The following is a 20967-nucleotide window of genomic DNA, read 5'->3' as shown; positions in this document are numbered from 1 at the left end:
ACTTTTGCAATGTAGTTAAATAAAAGTTGTGAAAATGTGGTTGCGTGTTGTGTCAAGTGTACATATATTCATAGCACGGGGAGGCGCCATGGCAGTCCGGCCCCTGGCCCCTTGGGTTTCTGACAATGTGGCCCCCTGAACAATTTAGTTGAATAGCCCTGCAATAGATCAACAAACATCTGGTCCTAAAACAACAGATCAACAAACCCTCTGGTCCTAAAACAGCAGATCAACAAACATCTGGTCCTAAAACAACAGAACAACAAACCTCTGGTCTTAAAACAACAGATCAACAAACCTCTGGTCCTAAAACAGCAGATCAACAAACCTCTGGTCTTAAAACAACAGATCAACAAACCTCTGGTCCTAAAACAGCAGAACAACAAACCTCTGGTCCTAAAACAACAGATCAACAAACATCTGGTCCTAAAACAGTAGAACAACAAACCTCTGGTCCTAAAACAACATATCAACAAACATCTGGTCCTAAAACAACAGAACAACAAACCTCTGGTCCTAAAACAACAGAACAACAAACATCTGGTCCTAAAACAGCAGATCAACAAACCTCTGGTCTTAAAACAACAGAACAACAAACCCTCTGGTCCTAAAACAGCAGAACAACAAACATCTGGTCCTAAAACAACACAACAACAAACCTCTGGTCCTAAAACAACAGATCAACAAACCTCTGGTCCTAAAACAGCAGAACAACAAACCCTCTGGTCCTAAAACAACAGATCAACAACCCTCTGGTCCTAAAACAACAGATCAACAAACCCTCTGGTCCTAAAACAGCAGAACAACAAACCTCTGGTCCTAAAACAGCAGAACAACAAACCTCTGGTCCTAAAACAACAGATCAACAAACCTCTGGTCTTAAAACAACAGATCAACAAACCCTCTGGTCCTAAAACAGCAGAACAACAAACCTCTGGTCCTAAAACAACAGATCAACAAACCTCTGATGATCTTAAAACAACAGATCAACAAACCCCCTGGTCCTAAAACAGCAGAACAACAAACCCTCTGGTCCTAAAACAACAGATCAACAAACCCTCTGGTCCTAAAACAACAGAACAACAAACCCTCTGGTCCTAAAACAACAGATCAACAAACCCTCTGGTCCTAAAACAACAGATCAACAAACCCTCTGGTCCTAAAACAACAGATCAACAAACCCTCTGGTCCTAAAACAGCAGATCAACAAACCTCTGGTCCTAAAACAACACAACAACAAACCCTCTGGTCCTAAAACAACAGATCAACAAACCTCTGGTCCTAAAACAGCAGAACAACAACCCTCTGGTCCTAAAACAGCAGAACAACAAACCCTCTGGTCCTAAAACAGCAGATCAACAAACATCTGGTCCTAAAACAGCAGAACAACAATCATCTGGTCCTAAAAAAACAACAGATCAACAACCCTCTGGCCCTTTTTCTTTATTTAACCCTTTCACTGCCACACGACAGCCGGTTAACCCTTTCACTGTGACAATACAGAAGGTTAGCCCTTTACTATCACACAACCGACGGCGATGCTCCATCATTAGCACCAGTAGCTCCGCGGAGCTAATGGTGCTAATGATGGAGCATCGCCGTCGGTTGTGTGATAGTAAAGGGTTAACCTTCTGTCGTGTGGCAGTGAAAGGGTTCAAATAAACCTCTGGTCCTAAAACAACAGATCAACAAACCCTCTGGTCCTAAAACAGCAGATCAACAAACCTCTGGTCCTAAAACAACACAACAACAAACCCTCTGGTCCTAAAACAACAGATCAACAAACCCTCTGGTCCTAAAACAGCAGATCAACAAACCTCTGGTCCTAAAACAACACAACAACAAACCCTCTGGTCCTAAAACAACAGATCAACAAACCCTCTGGTCCTAAAACAGCAAAACAACAAACATCTGGTCCTAAAACAACACAACAACAAACCTCTGGTCCTAAAACAGCAGAACAACAAACCTCTGGTCCTAAAACAACAGATCAACAAACATCTGGTCCTAAAACAGCAGAACAACAAACCCTCTAGTCCTAAAACAGCAGAACAACAAACATCTGGTCCTAAAACAACACAACAACAAACCTCTGGTCCTAAAACAACAGATCAACAAACCTCTGGTCCTAAAACAGCAGAACAACAAACCCTCTGGTCCTAAAACAACAGAACAACAAACCCTCTAGTCCTAAAACAGCAGAACAACAAACATCTGGTCCTAAAACAACACAACAACAAACCTCTGGTCCTAAAACAACAGATCAACAAACCTCTGGTCCTAAAACAGCAGATCAACAAACCCTCTGGTCCTAAAACAGCAGAACAACAAACCTCTGGTCCTAAAACAGCAGAACAACAAACCTCTGGTCCTAAAACAGCAGAACAACAAACCTCTGGTCTTAAAACAGCAAAACAACGAACATCTGGTCCTAAAACAACAGATCAACAAACCTCTGGTCCTAAAACAACAGATCAACAAACCTCTGGTCTTAAAACAGCAAAACAACGAACATCTGGTCCTAAAACAACAGATCAACAAACCTCTGGTCCTAAAACAGCAGAACAACAACCCTCTGGTCCTAAAACAGCAGAACAACAAGTCCGCTGGTCCTAAAACAGCAGATCAACAAACCTCTGGTCCTAAAACAACAGATCAACAAACCTCTGGTCCTAAAACAACAGATCAACAAACCTCTGGTCCTAAAACAGCAGAACAACAAACCTCTGGTCCTAAAACAACAGATCAACAAACCTCTGGTCCTAAAACAACAGATCAACAAACCTCTGGTCCTAAAACAGCAGAACAACAAACCTCTGGTCCTAAAACAACAGATCAACAAACCTCTGGTCCTAAAACAACAGATCAACAAACCTCTGGTCCTAAAACAACAGATCAACAAACCTCTGGTCCTAAAACAGCAGAACAACAACCCTCTGGTCCTAAAACAGCAGAACAACAACCCCTCTGGTCCTAAAACAGCAGATCAACAAACATCTGGTCCTAAAACAGCAGAACAACAATCATCTGGTCCTAAAAAAACAACAGATCAACAACCCTCTGGCCCTTTTTCTTTATTTAACCCTTTCACTGCCACACGACAGCCGGTTAACCCTTTCACTGTGACAATACAGAAGGTTAGCCCTTTACTATCACACAACCGACGGCGATGCTCCATCATTAGCACCAGTAGCTCCGCGGAGCTAATGGTGCTAATGATGGAGCATCGCCGTCGGTTGTGTGATAGTAAAGGGTTAACCTTCTGTCGTGTGGCAGTGAAAGGGTTCAAATAAACCTCTGGTCCTAAAACAGCAGATCAACAAACCTCTGGTCCTAAAACAACACAACAACAAACCCTCTGGTCCTAAAACAACAGATCAACAAACCCTCTGGTCCTAAAACAGCAAAACAACAAACATCTGGTCCTAAAACAACACAACAACAAACCTCTGGTCCTAAAACAACAGATCAACAAACATCTGGTCCTAAAACAGCAGAACAACAAACCCTCTAGTCCTAAAACAGCAGAACAACAAACATCTGGTCCTAAAACAACACAACAACAAACCTCTGGTCCTAAAACAACAGATCAACAAACCTCTGGTCCTAAAACAGCAGAACAACAAACCCTCTGGTCCTAAAACAACAGATCAACAAACCCTCTGGTCCTAAAACAGCAGAACAACAAACCTCTGGTCCTAAAACAGCAGAACAACAAACCTCTGGTCCTAAAACAGCAGAACAACAAACCTCTGGTCTTAAAACAGCAAAACAACGAACATCTGGTCCTAAAACAACAGATCAACAAACCTCTGGTCCTAAAACAACAGATCAACAAACCTCTGGTCTTAAAACAGCAAAACAACGAACATCTGGTCCTAAAACAACAGATCAACAAACCTCTGGTCCTAAAACAGCAGAACAACAACCCTCTGGTCCTAAAACAGCAGAACAACAAGTCCGCTGGTCCTAAAACAGCAGAATAACAAACATCTGGTCCTAAAACAGCAGAACAACAAACATCTGGTCCTAAAACAACAGATCAACAACCCTCTGGCCCTTTTTCTTTATTTAACCCTTTCACTGCCACACGACAGCCGGTTAACCCTTTCACTGTGACAATACAGAAGGTTAGCCCTTTACTATCACACAACCGTGATAGTAAAGGGTTAACCTTCTGTCGTGTGGCAGTGAAAGGGTTCAAATAAACGATTTTTCCTACGATTATGAAAACAAGATAATCGACTAGCCAGTAGCCAGCAGGGCTCCAGACTAACTTTTTTCACCACCGTCCCAGAACCGTCCCGAAATACAATTTTTAAAAAAAATTACCGTCCCAAAGTGAATGTAACCGTCCCAAAAATCAAATGTCGTTTCTTTACTTTGGTTTTGTCGTCTATAGTTGTTATTGCCATAAGAAACACCATTCAGAGAAGGGGAGAATAAATTGATTTAGTCAAAAGGCTCCCAGGTGGAAAGATTTCACAAGAATAATTATGATTAAAAATAAAACAATATATATATATATATATATATATATATATATATATATATATATATATATATATAAAAAGTGTTTAACAAGGTGCTAGTATAGGGATATTTGGTCACGGTGCTGTTATAGTCAACCAATTGGAGCCATGTTGATTATTCCTTCCATAGGAAAATATATTTAAATATATTTGTATTTTTTTTCATTTTATTTTTTTTTGTTATTACAAATGTGTGTGTTGTTTATAGCTGAAAATGTTAGAGATAAATAAAGATCAAATCAAATCTAACTGAATAAGTTATTCCTCTTCTAACAAGAAAGAAAAACGTAGTTTAGCTTTAAACTATATAATGTCATTGCGTCCAGAGATTCCACCTTTGATAACTAAAGTAATGACACTTGACTAGTAATGAAACATGTCCCTTAGATCGCGCTGTCCTCCTGGTCGATATTGATAACTGCTGCTAAAATAAAATAAAATAAGTCCCGAGTCGAGACTCTGTGCTGCTCCCAACGAAACCCAATAGTATGCAACTGCAGAGCCGCAGAGCCAGGGGCGCTTTCAGGTCCGGTCACAGGCCCGCTCAACAGCGCCCCCCACCCAACGGCTGAATTGCCAATGGCTGAATTGGAGTATTGCTGTTTACAGCAAACTGTAGTTGATCACCAGGTATGTTTTATTAACGTAGAATAATTCATATATATATATGCGCGCACTGACAGTCGGCTAATTGACATTTCCTGTGAAAAAATGAAATCCTCTCAGTCCCGTTTGCGTCCCAAAAAAGATTTCTGTTTGTCCCAAATCAATATTTGATCGTCCCCGGGACGACGGGACATCGTTAGTCTCGAGCCCTGGTAGCCAGGTCATGTTTTTCTTTTTTAGTTGAATTATATTTAAAGTTTAAAGTTTAGAAAAGTGTTTTTTTACATGTTGTTTTCTTGCAGAATGCTATTTTTTTTAAGGATACAATACAATACACTGCTTTTGGCTTTTTGGAAAATATCTTGCAGACAGACTGAATAGGTGCAGACAGGAGGCTTCTCATCATCCAAAGTGAAATCAGAAAATTTGAAATTTTGCAGCTAGGAGGTTTTGCCTTTCAGTCATCGATATGTTTTTTGGGGGGGGGGGGCTACATTTCTGTATGTACACTCAAAACACAAAAATGTCATTACCTGCAATACCCCTGTATTGTTGTGTATTTGACAAATAAAGAACTTGAACTTAACGTGACTGTAAATGAGGGAAACCTTGGTTGCCTTGAAAATAAAGGTTTGAAACGAAACGAGAAAGATACAAGCAGGGCCCGAAATTAGAGCCCGCCACAGAGGTCTGTCCCCCCCCCCCCCCCCCCCCCCCTACCACTAATGACGAGGCCAGGAAGCATCTCTTTCAGTGGGGATGTAAAAGGTTAGGGCTTGGACATGGCCCTGGGATGTGAAGGCCCTGAATCTCTCAGGCCGACACTTGTTACCGTCCTCTCGCAACTTCCCTCCTCTTCAGCGGCAAGCCAGACTAAATAGGCCGATGTCTTTTCACACAATATGCTAATGGTAATATTCCTACTAGTATCTTTTCACACAATATGCTAATGGTATAATAATCCTACTAGTATCGGGAGAGATGGATAATTGGGCTCCCTCTCCTCTCGCCTCATTTGAGTCCATTTGCTGACGGGATTACGAGCTAATATCCTTCCAAACAAACAGGCTAAACAAACAGGCTTGAGTTCGCTGTGTATGTGCATAGATATGTGTGTGTGTGTGTGTGCGTGTGCACTCCGTGTACCGCCTGAATAATGACAGTTATTACAATTTCAGGTTATTATCATCATAATAATGACGGTGTATCATTACTGTGCCTCGCCGAGGACACTTCAGTGGGTTAGGGTCATCATCACTTCAGCGGGAGTGTGGCCTCCTTGCTGCACACACAGGCCACGCCTTCTTTTATTGAAAGCCTTTCATTCCCCCTGAAGGGTGGCTTTCAAACCTGCGGGACGCTGTCGCCATATCATCGAGGTAACACAACCCCCCCCCATCCAATCGGAATGGAGATAGACGCGGGCCAATTACCCGGGGCTGAAGTGTAATGCAGGCAGGCCTTCGTGATTCACACAAGGGTCATCATCATCATCATCATCATCATCATCATCATCATCATCATCATCATCACGTGGAATCAGCACTAAGGGTCATCACTACAGAGGGTTAACCTTTCACTGCCACACTACAGAAGGTTAACCTTTCACTGCCACACTACAGAAGGTTAACCTTTCACTGCCACACTACAGAAGGTTAACCTTTCACTGCCACACTACAGAAGGTTAACCTTTCACTACAACACTACAGAAGGTTAACCTTTTCACTACCACACTACAGAAGGTTAACCTTTCACTACCACACTACAGAAGGTTAACCTTTCACTAACACACTACAGAAGGTTAACCTTTCACTACCACACTACAGAAGGTTAACCTTTCACTACCACACTACAGAAGGTTAACCTTTCACTGCCACACTACAGAAGGTTAACCTTTCACTGCCACACTACAGAAGGTTAACCTTTCACTACCACACTACAGAAGGTTAACCTTTCACTGCCACACTACAGAAGGTTAACCTTTCACTACCACCAGGGAGCGAAATTAACTTTTTGACTCACCGGCCAGTGGCGGGTAGATGGGAAGAGTCTACCCGCCAAGCATATTTCTTACCTGCCAAATTTTTTTTGATTAAAAAATATATATATATATTTTATATAAAAAAAAAAATTAAATAAAATATATATTATATAATCATACTTGTAGTTGTATTATCTGCGAGACATCGCCACCACGCAATAAGTCAAAATGCTTGCTATCTGCAAACAGCTCCACTGTCTGTGTGTATACTTGAGTAGCCTCCAGCTCCAGCAAGGATTCTCCGGCCCTGCAGCTAGACCCTATATTCAGCTAGACCCTACATTCAGCATGCAAGGATTCTCCGGCGATGCAGCTGGACCCTATTTATAACGTTACGTTACGGTTCTTTTGTCAAATCACATTCAACATGCCCTCAGCTAGAATACGCATTCAATCAATGTTATAAGACATTGATATCAGGAGCTATCTGTAGCTACTGCTAGCCCGGTAGATAACGTTAAGACAATTTAGTTTACTGGGACATTTCGATCTAACGTGAGCTAGCTAACGCGAGCTAACGAGGGAACGGAGGTATTATGCACTCGAGTAGACTATTGCTGGAGCATTTGTTGATATCAGCAGCTATCAGTAGCTAGCCAGCTAGATACCGTTAGACAATGCCTCGTCATGTATTAAACTAAAAGTGAATAGTTGACTGGGTCATTGTTTAAACAGTAACGTTAGCTCGTGGAGGTCCGATATAGACTAGAGCAGACGGAAGTAAACAAGCCAAATGATAGCTTCCGATTGGTCATTTGCTTTTTTTTCTCATGAAACCAGTCACGTCACTCTACTGTGATTGGACCGTTGACTTGAGTGCGATGTGGGACTTGTAGTTTTTTAACGATCTCGCGGCGGAGAAAAAAAAGACGAGCGGCTATAATCTGTACTCTCACAAGAGTATCGTTATGAACTACACGTCTACACGCCACACGGCGGGCAGCCCTCTAAGTGTCATGCGCCAAAGGTAAAAACAGACCGCCCCTGGCGGGCGGCGGGCTTTAGTTTCGGTCCCTGACTACCACACTACAGAAGGTTAACCTTTTCACTAACACACTACAGAAGGTTAACCTTTCACTAACACACTACAGAAGGTTAACCTTTCACTGCCACACTACAGAAGGTTAACCTTTCACTGCCACACTACAGAAGGTTAACCTTTCACTGCCACACTACAGAAGGTTAACCTTTCACTACAACACTACAGAAGGTTAACCTTTTCACTACCACACTACAGAAGGTTAACCTTTCACTACCACACTACAGAAGGTTAACCTTTCACTACCACACTACAGAAGGTTAACCTTTCACTACCACACTACAGAAGGTTAACCTTTCACTGCCACACTACAGAAGGTTAACCTTTCACTACAACACTACAGAAGGGTAACCTTTTCACTACCACACTACAGAAGGTTAACCTTTCACTACAGAAGGTTAACCTTTCACTGCCACACTACAGAAGGTTAACCCTTTCACCACCACACTACAGACGGTTAACCTTTCACTACCACACTACAGAAGGTTAACCTTTCACTACCACACTACAGAAGGTTAACCTTTCACTACCACACTACAGATGGTTAACCTTTCACAACCACACTACAGACGATTAACCCTTTCACTACCACACTACAAACAGAAGGTTAACCTTTCACTACCACACTACAGATGGTTAACCTTTCACAACCACACTACAGACGGTTAACCCTTTCACTACCACACTACAGAAGGTTAACCTTTCACTACCACACTACAGAAGGTTAACATTTCACTACCACACTACAGAAGGTTAACCTTTCACTACCACACTACAGACGGTTAACATTTCACTACCACACTACAGAAGGTTAACCTTTCACTACCACACTACAGAAGGTTAACCCTTTCACTACCACACTACAGAAGGTTAACCTTTCACTACCACACTACAGAAGGATAACCTTTCACTACCACACTACAGAAGGTTAACCTTTCACTACCACACTATAGGTTAACCTTTCACTACCACTACAGAAAGTTGTAGCTGTTATTATTTACAACTCTGTACAGACATCTGATTAGCACTAAACTCGTAAATTATATATCATTCATATATTTGGTGGCACAGTGGTGTAGTGGTTAACACTGTCGCCTCACAGCTAGAAGGTCCTGGGTTCGATTCCCGCTCGGGGACCAGGTTGCGGTGTTGCCAGGTACCCAGGTGGGGTATCCTAGGGATGTGAATTGATACGATTTTATCTATACCGATTCCATTATCGATTCTGCTTATCGATCCGATTCTTTATCGATATAAATTGTTGGGTGGAAAAAGAGTACAGGTTTATTATTAACTTACTTAAATTTTTTAGCTCCAAAATCGAATTGCCCTTCTCAACGGCATACCATGCAGGGATCAGGCGGTTGGTTAAACTCTCTTTGGATGGGGGGTTATATTTTGGGTTGAGAGCCTCCGTCATCTCCCTACTAGTGTTGTCACGATACTGGAATTTCGACTTCGATACGATACCTTGAAAAGTATCGATACTTTCGATACTTTCAATACCAAAAAAAATAAAATTATAATAATTTTTTTTTTTATTATAATAATAATTTTTTTTTTTTTAACAAATTTTGCTTTTGTTGCTGGTTGATTCTCCTCAGCTTCTCTCTGGTACTATACGAGAAGATAAATACACTTTTAAAACCCTTTGTTTATCTTTAGATCAGAGAAAGAGAGAGAAAGAGAGAGTGGCTGCTAGAGATTTTAGGTCTACTGAGTGCACCTTTCTAGTTATGACCCAGAGAGAGAGAGAGAGAGAGAGAGAGAGTTAGAGAGAGAGAGAGAGAGAGAGAGAGAGAGAGCGAGAGATTTCTCCGGAGCTATGCTCGGAGCATTTATTAACGTTACATTTTCAACAACATTGCTGCTAATTGGACACTTCATGGAGGCGGGGTAACGTTGTGTCGAGTTCATGTGTGTACTGGTGTAGGATGGGCTCCGGCTCCGCTAGACCTAACGTTGGAAACGGGGTAGTTGTGTCGAGTTCATGTGTGTACTGGTGTAGTGGGCTCGGCTTGACGTTACTCCGTTTCCATGAAGTAATAGGTGGCCAGCTAGCTAGCATTAAGCTAACGGAGGAACGACAGCTAAAGTGCACTTTCTTCAACCTCGAACCTAAATTCCTTAGCAACCCGTGTTACCAAGTAAACAAATCACGGAACGATAGCCAGTTAGGCAGCACCAGCCTAGTACTACTAACGTTAGCTCCCAGAACGATAGCCAGTTAGCCCGCACCAGCCTAGTACTACTAACATTAGCTCCCAGAACGATAGCCAGTTAGCCCGCACCAGCCTAGTACTACTAACATTAGCTCCCAGAACGATAGCCAGTTAGCCCGCACCAGCCTAGTACTACTAACGTTAGCTGCCAGAACGATAGCCAGTTAGCCCGCACCAGCCTAGTACTACTAACGTTAGCTCCCAGAACGATAGCCACGACAGCTAACGTTAGCTAATAATAGCGTTGTTTACAAACTGAAGACAGGGCTGCGCTGCCCGGCTGTGAGGGGGAGGAGGCTGCAGCAGCTTGTGTCTGTTGCTCTGAGCGAGGAGGAGGAGGCGGAAGGGCAAGGCTCTGGCAGCGCGTCTGTCTGTCAACAACTTGCGGGAGCAAGCCAGCTGGTACCGATACTGCAGAAAGTATCGGTACTTCGGGAAATGAGTATCGAAGCCGTTTTAAATATTCAGTATCGATATGTATCGATACTTCGATATTTTTGACAACACTACTCCCTACAGAACATTTTATTGTGGGAATGCAACAGAACTAAGCTGGTTAGAATAACAACATGCAACCTGACTTTTTTTTTTTATTTTTTGTTTGATTTTTTTGGGGCGTTTTATCGCTTTATTGCTACTGGGCAGTCCAGTAGAGAGAGACAGAGGAGGAACGGGAGACAGAGTGACACTATATGTCATGCACATGTATTTTATATGTTAATAAAATTGCATTTATCTATAGTCCTAATTCTGTCACTGTTTGATGTCACAAAGAAGGGTGTATCCGAAAGCTGTCTACGACATTTGTAACATGTGATGAAAAAGTTAACAAATAATTAACTGTATTAGACATTTGTTAATGATGAATAGGCTTCACTTCAGATTAGGGCACACAATAGCATCTGCAAATGATTTATAGATGTTTTATGAATGTCTTAACAAATCATTTGTTGAACATGAAAAATAAATGGAGATACAGTATAGTCGTTTTTTCATATCCATTTTTCAAAGCATCTACAAATGTGTTACTACACATTAACAACATTATTTAATGATGAACAAATCAAGTACAAACAATGTTGATAATGAGTTATAAATAATGTAGAACTAATCTGTAAATGTTATACAAATATAGTTATAAATGATTTAATAATCATTTATGAATGTATATAAATGGTTTGTTCATGGTTAGTTCATTATCTACAAATACCTTATAAATGTATTATAACAGGGTGTTATTATAAAGTGCTACCGATAAGGTTGATATTTAAACTTAAAAAATTATTATACAGAGAGAAGCTTCAGCAAGTACAAAACGCTGCTGACCGACAAAAGAGAATCCCTCACTGAGGAAAACACAAAGGCCTAACCATCATGTATCACAATTAGGGCTGACCTTCGAATTTTTTTTTGGCAATCGAAGCTTCGGGGCCGAGCTTCGATTTTAATTCGAAGCTTCAAAATAAAAATAAAATAAAAATCTATATATATATATATATATTTTTTTTATCTTATGTTGTGGGACTTGTACAGCACTTTGGTAAACTTTGTTGTTTTTAAATGTGCTCTATAAATAAAGTGGATTGGATTAATGAATTAAGTAGCCCCTTTCGTGACTGTGACGCAGCCAACACAGTGTGATTTAATTCAAGGTGGATCGCTGTTGTCGTTTGAACAACTTCAGATTTCATGGGAACTACCAATCCCCCAAATCAAGAATGTTTAAGATGAATGAAGTAAGATTTTGATTATTTGAAATATGGCCTGTGTAGACTAAACTATGCACAGAATTATGACAGTCTACAAGGTCCGGATTCTACATGGTCCGGCAATGTAGACCTTGTAGACTCCACTACAGACCAATTATCAGTGAATGTTCATGCATTTTTAAGAAGGGCTACTTCCACAAAAAAACAAAGAACTCACCAAAACATCTCAGTAGCACCTTATCTAAATGTTCTATTTCAGGAATTGTGTGTGGAATTCTACAAGGCATTTACATTCACATTTACATTTAGTCATTTAGCTGACGCTTTTATCCAAAGCGACTTACAAGTTCTGTACGACAGGTCATCAGGAAGGATACAACTCTATCAGCTGAGTAACAATATTCATCAAAGTGTTGCGTGTTACAGTGTAGGTTAGTTTATTAAGTGCATGACAGTAAGGTTAGTTAGGGTTAGATTTTTTTTATTTTATTTTTAAAAATGTATTTCAGATAATGGTTGAAGAAGTGCATCTTTAGTCGACGGCGAAAGATTGGATGGGATTCGGCTGTCCTAACTGGGGTGGGTAGTTCATTCCACCATTGTGGGGCAAGGACTGAGAATAGGCGTGTAGGTGGTGTATATGTGTTTGAGGATGATATAATTTGGGCAGTGCTGAGCTGGGTTACTTTCCTCCAGTGTATTTGTCCCCCGGCCCCACCCAATGGCCCCATGCATGCACACACACACACACACACACACACACACACACACACACACACACACACACACACACACCGAAGTAAAAATAAAAATAAAATAAAAAAATTGAAGATTTTTTTTTTTTTTTTTACTTCGATTTTTATTAATGTTCGAAGCTTGTGCCATCGAACGAAGCTTCGAAGTATTTAAGACAGCCCTAATCACAATGGTGGTGTCAGCCAGAGATGGGGAGAAGCATGAACCTTTAAAAGGACATCTCTTTGAAATAAATGATATTTTACAGTTTTTTTTCTGATTTATTTTAAACAAATTATTATTTTGTATTATTTAACAATTTAATTATTATTTAGTTATTGCACTGCACTGGCAGTTGAACTGCATTGAACTGAACTGAATTGAAAAAAAAGAAACCTCATAACTGAACTGGCACTGAACATTGAACTACACTGGCACTGTTTGCCGATGTTAGTAAAGTTAGTTAACACTTTGGGTGCCGGGAACCGTCTTTAGACGTCATTCCCGGCCATGCTCAAGTTGCCGGAGGACGCTTTACGTCGTCCTTATATCAATATTTCAAAAATCTGCGATCGGAGTCATATGTCCCCTCCGCTGGCCTGAGATCCACCAGCAGGACCCACTGAGCTCTCTGGCGGTTCAGGAGCGCCATCTGGTGGCCGATCGGCGCAATCGCTTAAACAGGATGTGCCATAGAGGTTGTGCTAGACGTCCGTATTGCTTCCGGCCACTCGGTACATGTCCCGTGACTCTGGCTCGTCACGCTACATAGCGATCGATTGCCAATAACTCGATAAACAACATGATTTGGACGTATATACCATTATACAAGCTGGAGATGGACCGGGTAAATCGCCATCCCATAATGATAGAATTTCTACTCTACGATGATCGCCCAACGGCGCGCGGAGACTGGGGTGAGTTTGAGCGTGTAACGTTACCGTCTTCGATACTAACTGCTATTATCAACATTTGACCCACATTAGATGATTGGTATAACGCTGCCCACGGAATTATAAACGCCCCCTCGCCCATCCGGTCAACATCAGATGACGTGTAGTAACTTCTAGAAGTACGTCTAGTTGGAATTTTTTATATCGCGCTGATTGCCATCAAACTGTATTTCATCATCAATATAATGCATTTGGGGCTATATATCACGTTCTGGAGAAAGCTGCAGAAAGAGATGAAAACATACTTATACATTAGACCATACTTTACTATGAATATGTGAATGAAAAAGTTTAACGTTGCTACACAATGAACAATACATATAGGACTTTGAATGGGCCCTAATAATGGCAATGTAGCAATAGAATTTAAACGGTTATAGCCCTGCAAAGAAGGGGACTTTCTCCATAGACAAATAGCGCTGGCAATCTATGGTATATCATGAATTTAACCTTAGGCAGCCAAAGTGTTAAAAACATAATTTTGTATAAAATCAGAGAAATCCGAAAACAGGAAAATTCAAAACTGAGAAATCCGAAAACAGGAAAAGATTAAACGGAATTCATAGGGCCCTAGCCCTTTGGAGGCCAAACCCGAGATAGTCTGGGTTAACTCGCCATGCTCTGGGCGCCAAACCCAAGAAATCTTGGGTTTTAATCGATATTTCTTTTATTAGCTATATCCATTCATTTTTCATCCATCCAGCCTGACGTTATCATTGGGAATGGGTCTGAGCTCGCAAAGGGCAAATACCACCGCCTATCATCTCCCGGATGGTATTGCACATCATTGGAATCCCTCTGGCTGGGGCTGTGCATCAATCTAAGAAGTCCGGTCCAGGTTTTCCTTCTCGGGCATGCAGTATCGTTATAACACATTGACTGGGGACACTCAGAGCAGCGTGGATTATGTGTTTTGGATATATAACGTTGGATCAATAAACGCGATCAATATTTGGAATGGCGATCAGGAATTGGATTAATCTTTTTGCATTACATCAGATGTGAGGTAAGGACTTTATGTTACGAATATTGGGTTTATCAGATGTTCCTTTTTTGTTTACTTTTTTTTTTTTTTTTTTAGTTTTAAAGTTAAATGCATCAATCTGGTGCACTTTGAGAGCAAAATTAAGAGGCTAGATCTATGATGAACTTTGTGCTCAAAACACAAAATCGACTAGACACTGGAGCAGGGGTCGGGAACCTATGGCTCGCGAGCCATATATGGCTCTTCTGGTGACAGCATATGGCTCCCAGAAATTTGAGTAAAAAAAAAAAAAAAATTTTTTTTTTTTTTTTTTTTACTACTTGTGATATTTCTTAATAATACTGTGTCATTTTAAAGTAAACAGAAATTAGTTTTGAAGATACAGATAATAGTATCTGTAGCTGAAGATATAGCGAGCAGAGCTGGCGAGGGAACACAAGTGGACAGAAATTTAAAATCTTCAACCTGAAGACCAGCTGATTCTTAAAACTTGGAACGAGCTTCCTGTGACATACCACACAATGCAGCGTGAGTATTGCCGTATTGACCATGTTTGGCTCTACATATGCATGTGGGCAGTCATTCTCGCATATGAGGAACATTAAGACCAACCTACGCTCACGTTTAACTGATGGAAGCCTCAACGCCTGCATGAAGCTCAACCTCACCACGTATGAACCAGATTACAAGGCCATCAGCAAAACCATGCAGCACCAGAAGTCGCATTAAAAGTAAGACATATTTAATTTATTATACGTTAAAAATACTATATGGCTCTCAATGAAATATATTTAGAAATATTTGGCTTTTATGGCTCTCCCAGTCAAAAAGGTTCCTGACTCCTGCACTAGAGCATACATTTGAGCCATCAAAGAAATTAAGCAAAAGTGGTTACCTGTGTTGAACTAGTTTATTAAAAAAAAAAAAAAAAAAAAGACTGGATTACTATTACGACTACTACCACTGCCTGGCTACTATACTGATGCATCCCTATTGGCAAACTTTATATTAAAAAAAAGTAAAAAAAATATATATATATGAATAAAAATATTATATAAATATAATCAAATTGACGGAAATCCGTCTCAAGACGGAACGCTTTAATGCCTGCTTACTGCACAAGTCTATGACGACACTGTTGAGTTGACACCACGTATCCGTGACACGCGCGCCCCGCGACAACACTAGTAGTTTTGGGGGGCCTACCACCCCCCCTGAAAGAAATCCTAGGGGAAACACTGAAGATGAAAGTCTTTCTCTGGTCTGCATCCCCTTAACAATTGTGTGTATTGTTAAGAGTTAGAGAAGTCATCTCACCGTCTCTCTGGTGGTTGGGTTAGAGTTAGAGTTAGAGTTGGAGTTGGAGTTAGAGTTAGAGAAGTCATCTCACCGTCTCTCTGGTGGTTGAGGGCCATGTTCTTCAGCGCGTTGCGGTCCAGAGGGGGCAGTCCGTTGTCAGTGTAGCAGGCCGTCGACGACCGGTAGTTGACGTCCGACCTGGAGCGGTTGTGTCCCTTCTTGAAGGCGGGGTTGGAGGCGGGGTTGGAGGCGGGGTTGGAGGCGTGGGCCGCCAGGTCGTTGGTGGAGCGCGCGCGGCTCCTCTTGCCCTGCCGCAGGCCCCCGCCGAGCCCCAGGCCGAGGCCCAGCACGCTGAGGGCCGAGGGGGGTTGGTGGTCGGCCCACGCCAGCCCCAGGGGCCCCACCTCCGGCTGCTCCCCGGCCAACAGGCCCCACACCCCGCTGGAGCTCAGCTTGCCCAGCGCCGCGGTGGACGCGTCCCGGAGCTGCTTGTGCTGCCGGGGGGGCGGGAGGTCCGTGTCTCCGGGGTCCAGGCAGTGGAGGAAGTCCTCGGTGGCCTCCAGGGCGGGGCTGATGTCCCCGACGACGACGTCGTCCAGCCCCTGAAGCCCCTCCATCGCTGGGCTGGAAGCCGCGCCACTAAGCGGTTCTCCGGGAAGAAGAAGGGCACAGAGGCCCTGAGAGCAACATGCAGACCTCCTCTCTTCCCTGGAAGCAAAACAACTCAAAACAAGAAATGCCTAAATCTTTTACTTAATGTTTTTAGAATTGAGCACAGCTGAGCGGGGTGGCTCCCCTCCTGGGTGACGTGACAGGGTGGCTCCCCTCCTGGGTAACGTGACACGGTGGCTCCCCTCCTGGGTGACGTGACAGGGTGGCTCCCCTCCTGGGTGACGTGACAGGGTGGCTCCCCTCCTGGGTGACGTGACAGGGTGGCTCACCTCCTGGGTGACGTGACAGGGTGGCTCCCCTCCTGGGTGACGTGACAGGGTTGCTCACCTCCTGGGTGACGTGACAGGGTGGCTCCCCTCCTGGGTGACGTGACACGGTGGCTCCCCTCCTGGGTGACGTGACAGGGTGGCTCACCTCCTGGGTGACGTGACAGGGTTGCTCCCCTCCTGGGTGACGTGACAGGGTGGCTCCCCTCCTGGGTGACGTGACAGGGTTGCTCCCCTCCTGGGTGACGTGACAGGGTGGCTCCCCTCCTGGGTGACGTGACAGGGTTGCTCCCCTCCTGGTGGCTCAGTGACAGGGTTGCTCCCCTCCTGGTGGCTCAGTGACGGCAGGAGAGAGTGTCTCTCAGTCTGACCATGTCTCCGGGAGGGGAGATCCAAGCGCAGGCTTCCCGAGCAATCTGCTGTCCGAGTCGCGCGGGGAGGCAGGCTGAACGATAGGTCTCCCCCTAAAGGCAGGGTCTTCCTCCAGGGATACAGTCCTCCTCTCCGCGATCCTGGGTCACCCGGCAGCAGGGCGCGCGTTCCTCCTCCACATCAGACGGTGTACGTGTCATCAGACGGTGTACGTGTCATCAGACGGTGTACGTGTCATCAGACGGAGACGGTTTTCAGCTTCACAGGGACTAGAAAGAGAAAAAGACGAAGTGGAGAAGAGGCAGGAAGTCGAGGGTTATTTCCACGAGTAGAAGAAGGAGAAGTGTGTGCTGTATTAGGCTCCGAGCTGAACCACAAAGACGCGAGGCTGAATGTCAACATCTAAGCTGACGGTGAATCGGGAAAATCCTTTAAACAAAACTCAAATTCAGACATCAAGAAAGAGCGCCCTGAACCGACCCCCCCCCCCTCTCTCTCTCTCTCTCCCTGGAGATGAAATGATAGCCAGCGTCCTCATCCTCAGTTAAGTCCGTCTGTGCCCCGGGCGCCCTGGGTGGGGTTCTCGCTCGTCCATCTGCTGGCAGCTACTCTAACTTGTGTTGGCCGTCTGTCTCTCCTCATTGTCTCTCTTCCACCTCCATAATGCAGCCCGGCACACTGACTGACTCTCTCTCTGTCTCTCTATCCATCTCTCTCTCTCTCTCTCTTCCACCTCCATAATGCAGCCCGGCACACTGACTGACTCTCTCTCTCTCTCTATCCATCTCTCTCTCTCTCTCTCTCTTCCACCTCCATAATGCAGCCCGGCACACTGACTGACTCTCTCTCTCTCTCTCAATTCAATTCAATTTTCAATTCAAATGGCTTTATTAGCATGACGTACTTGTACATGTTGCCAAAGCAATATTAAACATAAACATGGATTACAAACAGATATAAGTACATACAAAATATCATCGTAAAATAAAACATCAAGTATTACGGCGTAAACATGTCAGGTGACTGTCACTCACTGTCCCTCAGTTTGTGGCAGGCAGCAACATATGCTGCTGCTAGCTCACAGCTTGTTGAGTCCTCCCCTAGTAGGACTGGTAGTTTTTCTGTATCTGGTAGTGCGAGAAAGCCTTTTTTTATTAACTCAAATTTTTTTAAATGCGTTTCTCTAATATATTTATATTTTTCACATTTGGTGAGGAAGTGCCACTCAGTTTCAGGCTCACTGAGGGTGCAATGACAGCACAGCCTTTGCTCTGCAGGAAGCCAGGTTTTCCTGTGCCTCCCCTTTTCAACAGCGAGGCTGTGCTCACTCAGTTTTTCTCTCTCTCTCTATCCAGCTCAGGCCAGGGTCTTTCACTTTCCTCAACACATTCATTATTCAGAGGCCATTACATCATTGCTAGCCAACCCCTCGACAATATATTGTCAGTGATTGTGTGTGTGTGTGTGTGTGTGTGTGTGTGTGTGTGTGTGTGTGTGTGTGTGTGTGTGTGTGTGTGTGTGTGTGTGTGTGTGTGTGTGTGTGTGTGTGTGTGTGTGTGTGTGTGTGTGTGTGTGTGTGCGCGCGCGCGCGGAGGTATTCACTGTGACATCATCTGCCCGGAGAGGAAGCCCCCGCTGTGACACCTTTATGAAGGCATCAGACTTCACGACGCCTACGGACAACTTCCTGTCGCCGCGCGCGCCGTCATTACCGCACTGGCAGAGGCGCAGCAGCACACAAAATCAGTCAACTCAGCGTGGCATGAGGCAAAGAAATTAGGCTTTTTTATTACATTTATTTACAGGTGCCCATCATTCATTGGCCGAGCAAACGTCAACAAATCAAGAAACCGGTACCATCTCAAATCAAATCCCATGCAGCAGCACTACACACTACTACACCATGTGACAAAGTCAAATAAATCACTGAATATTAATAACAATGACATATGGCCCAGAGTGGCCTGAGGTCGACAAGCATGAGATATTTGGGATAAAGTGTCGACACAAGCAATACAGCCCTGTGTGTGTGTGTGTGTGACTGATTGATTGATTGAATGAATGAAAACTTTATTAACAGATTGCAGAATGGGTACAGTACAGTACGGCTCAATACACACAATTGTTAAGGGGATGCAGACCAGAGAAAGACTTTCCTCTTGTTTACATCAGGGTCCCCCATTTTCAATTCATCATAACATATATGACACACATGACATACAGGTAGACACTACAGTACTGTTACATCTAGAAATGTTTTATGACATACCAGATCTACAAATACAGTACTGTTTGTGATACAAGAAGAGTCTAAAAAAGAGAGTATATACATTTGACGAAGAAACACGTGTGTGTGCGTGCGTGCGTGTGCGTGTCCCTCCACCTCAGTGCACAGGAGGAGTAACAGTACGGCTAGTAGAACTTTGGCAGTTTTCCGCACTAACGTTAAGTAACTGGCAAGTAGTGTAACGTTACTGTCTAGGTTGGTTTGGAAATAAACCACGTCAGCTTGCTGGTTCAAACTAATATGTCTTCGTGACCAAAAGCTCGTCCACACTAAGTAGAAAAGGGTTACAGGGCTATTTGTGAGTAGTGCCATCTCTACTGTGTAGTTTCTTCGTCAAATGTATATACTCTCTTTTTAGACTCTTCTTGTATCACAAACAGTACTGTATTTGTAAATCTGATATGTCATAAATGTATAGATGTAGCAGTACTGTCTATCTGTATGTCATGTATGTCATAATATATGTTATGATGAATTGAAAATGGGGGACCCTGATGTAAACAAGACAAAAGTCTTTCTCTGGTCTGCATCCCCTTAACAATTGTGTGTATTGAGCCGTACTGTATTGTACCCATTCTGTAATCTGTTAATAAAGTTTTCAATCAATCAATCAATCAATCAATCAATCAATCAATCAATATAGTCCCCTCTCTAGTCTGCTGTGAATGATGCTAACATGCTAACGTGCTAACGTTCGCCCCTCTCCATCCTTGAACAATGTCCTTCAGTCACCCAGCTGGAAGTGTTTACACGCTCAGAATATTCACCATCATTCCTCCACCTCTCTGTTCATCCACAACATGATGTACAGTAAAGTATAAACTATAAAACGAGCAGATCGTGACTCACCTTGTGATTCTGTTTATGATGACGTCTTGTTCTGGTCCGTCACCGCTCTGCTGTCCGGGAGGAACGGGCTGCAGGCGGAACGTTCCGCACGAGAACCACGTGACCATGTAGTTATTATCACAAATGTAAACAGACTATATTTTCGGCGTATTGTACATGTATTTTATGAACGTGAATTTATTCACGCTTTTTTGGTATGACCTTAATGGATATTCTATTCATTTTCAAATAAGTATCTCATAAAATCTATAAGAATTGTGGAAGACAAAATATATATAACGTTATATATTGTTTTATTCTTATCATTCTTTGTCTTCAAATGTTGTAATATGTAGTGATTATTTTTATGAAGTGCATGCTTGCACTTTTAATGCAATGTTATTTGTATATGCCAATAACG

General features: G+C 42.9%; 1 protein-coding gene across 1 annotated transcript in view; it reads right to left on the bottom strand.

Moving 5' to 3' along the window:
* The window catches only part of plekhm3 (pleckstrin homology domain containing, family M, member 3), a gene marked incomplete at its 3' end in the record, with an annotated part of 219101 nt that extends 202066 nt beyond the window's left edge, over positions 1-17035 (bottom strand). The window contains exon 1 of the mRNA XM_084311501.1: positions 16213-17035. Coding sequence (XP_084167627.1) covers positions 16213-16738 — 526 coding nt within the window. The 5' untranslated portion in view covers positions 16739-17035. The remainder of the gene's footprint in view (positions 1-16212) is intronic.
* Between the last annotated feature and the right edge of the window lie 3932 nt (positions 17036-20967).

This window comes from Notolepis coatsorum, assembly GCF_963971535.1.
Source record: "Notolepis coatsorum genome assembly, chromosome: 3".
In the NCBI taxonomy this organism is placed as follows: Eukaryota; Metazoa; Chordata; class Actinopteri; order Aulopiformes; family Paralepididae; genus Notolepis; species Notolepis coatsorum.
The sequence above is the reverse complement of the archived record's forward strand: the minus strand, read 5'-3'. Positions and strand labels throughout refer to the sequence as shown.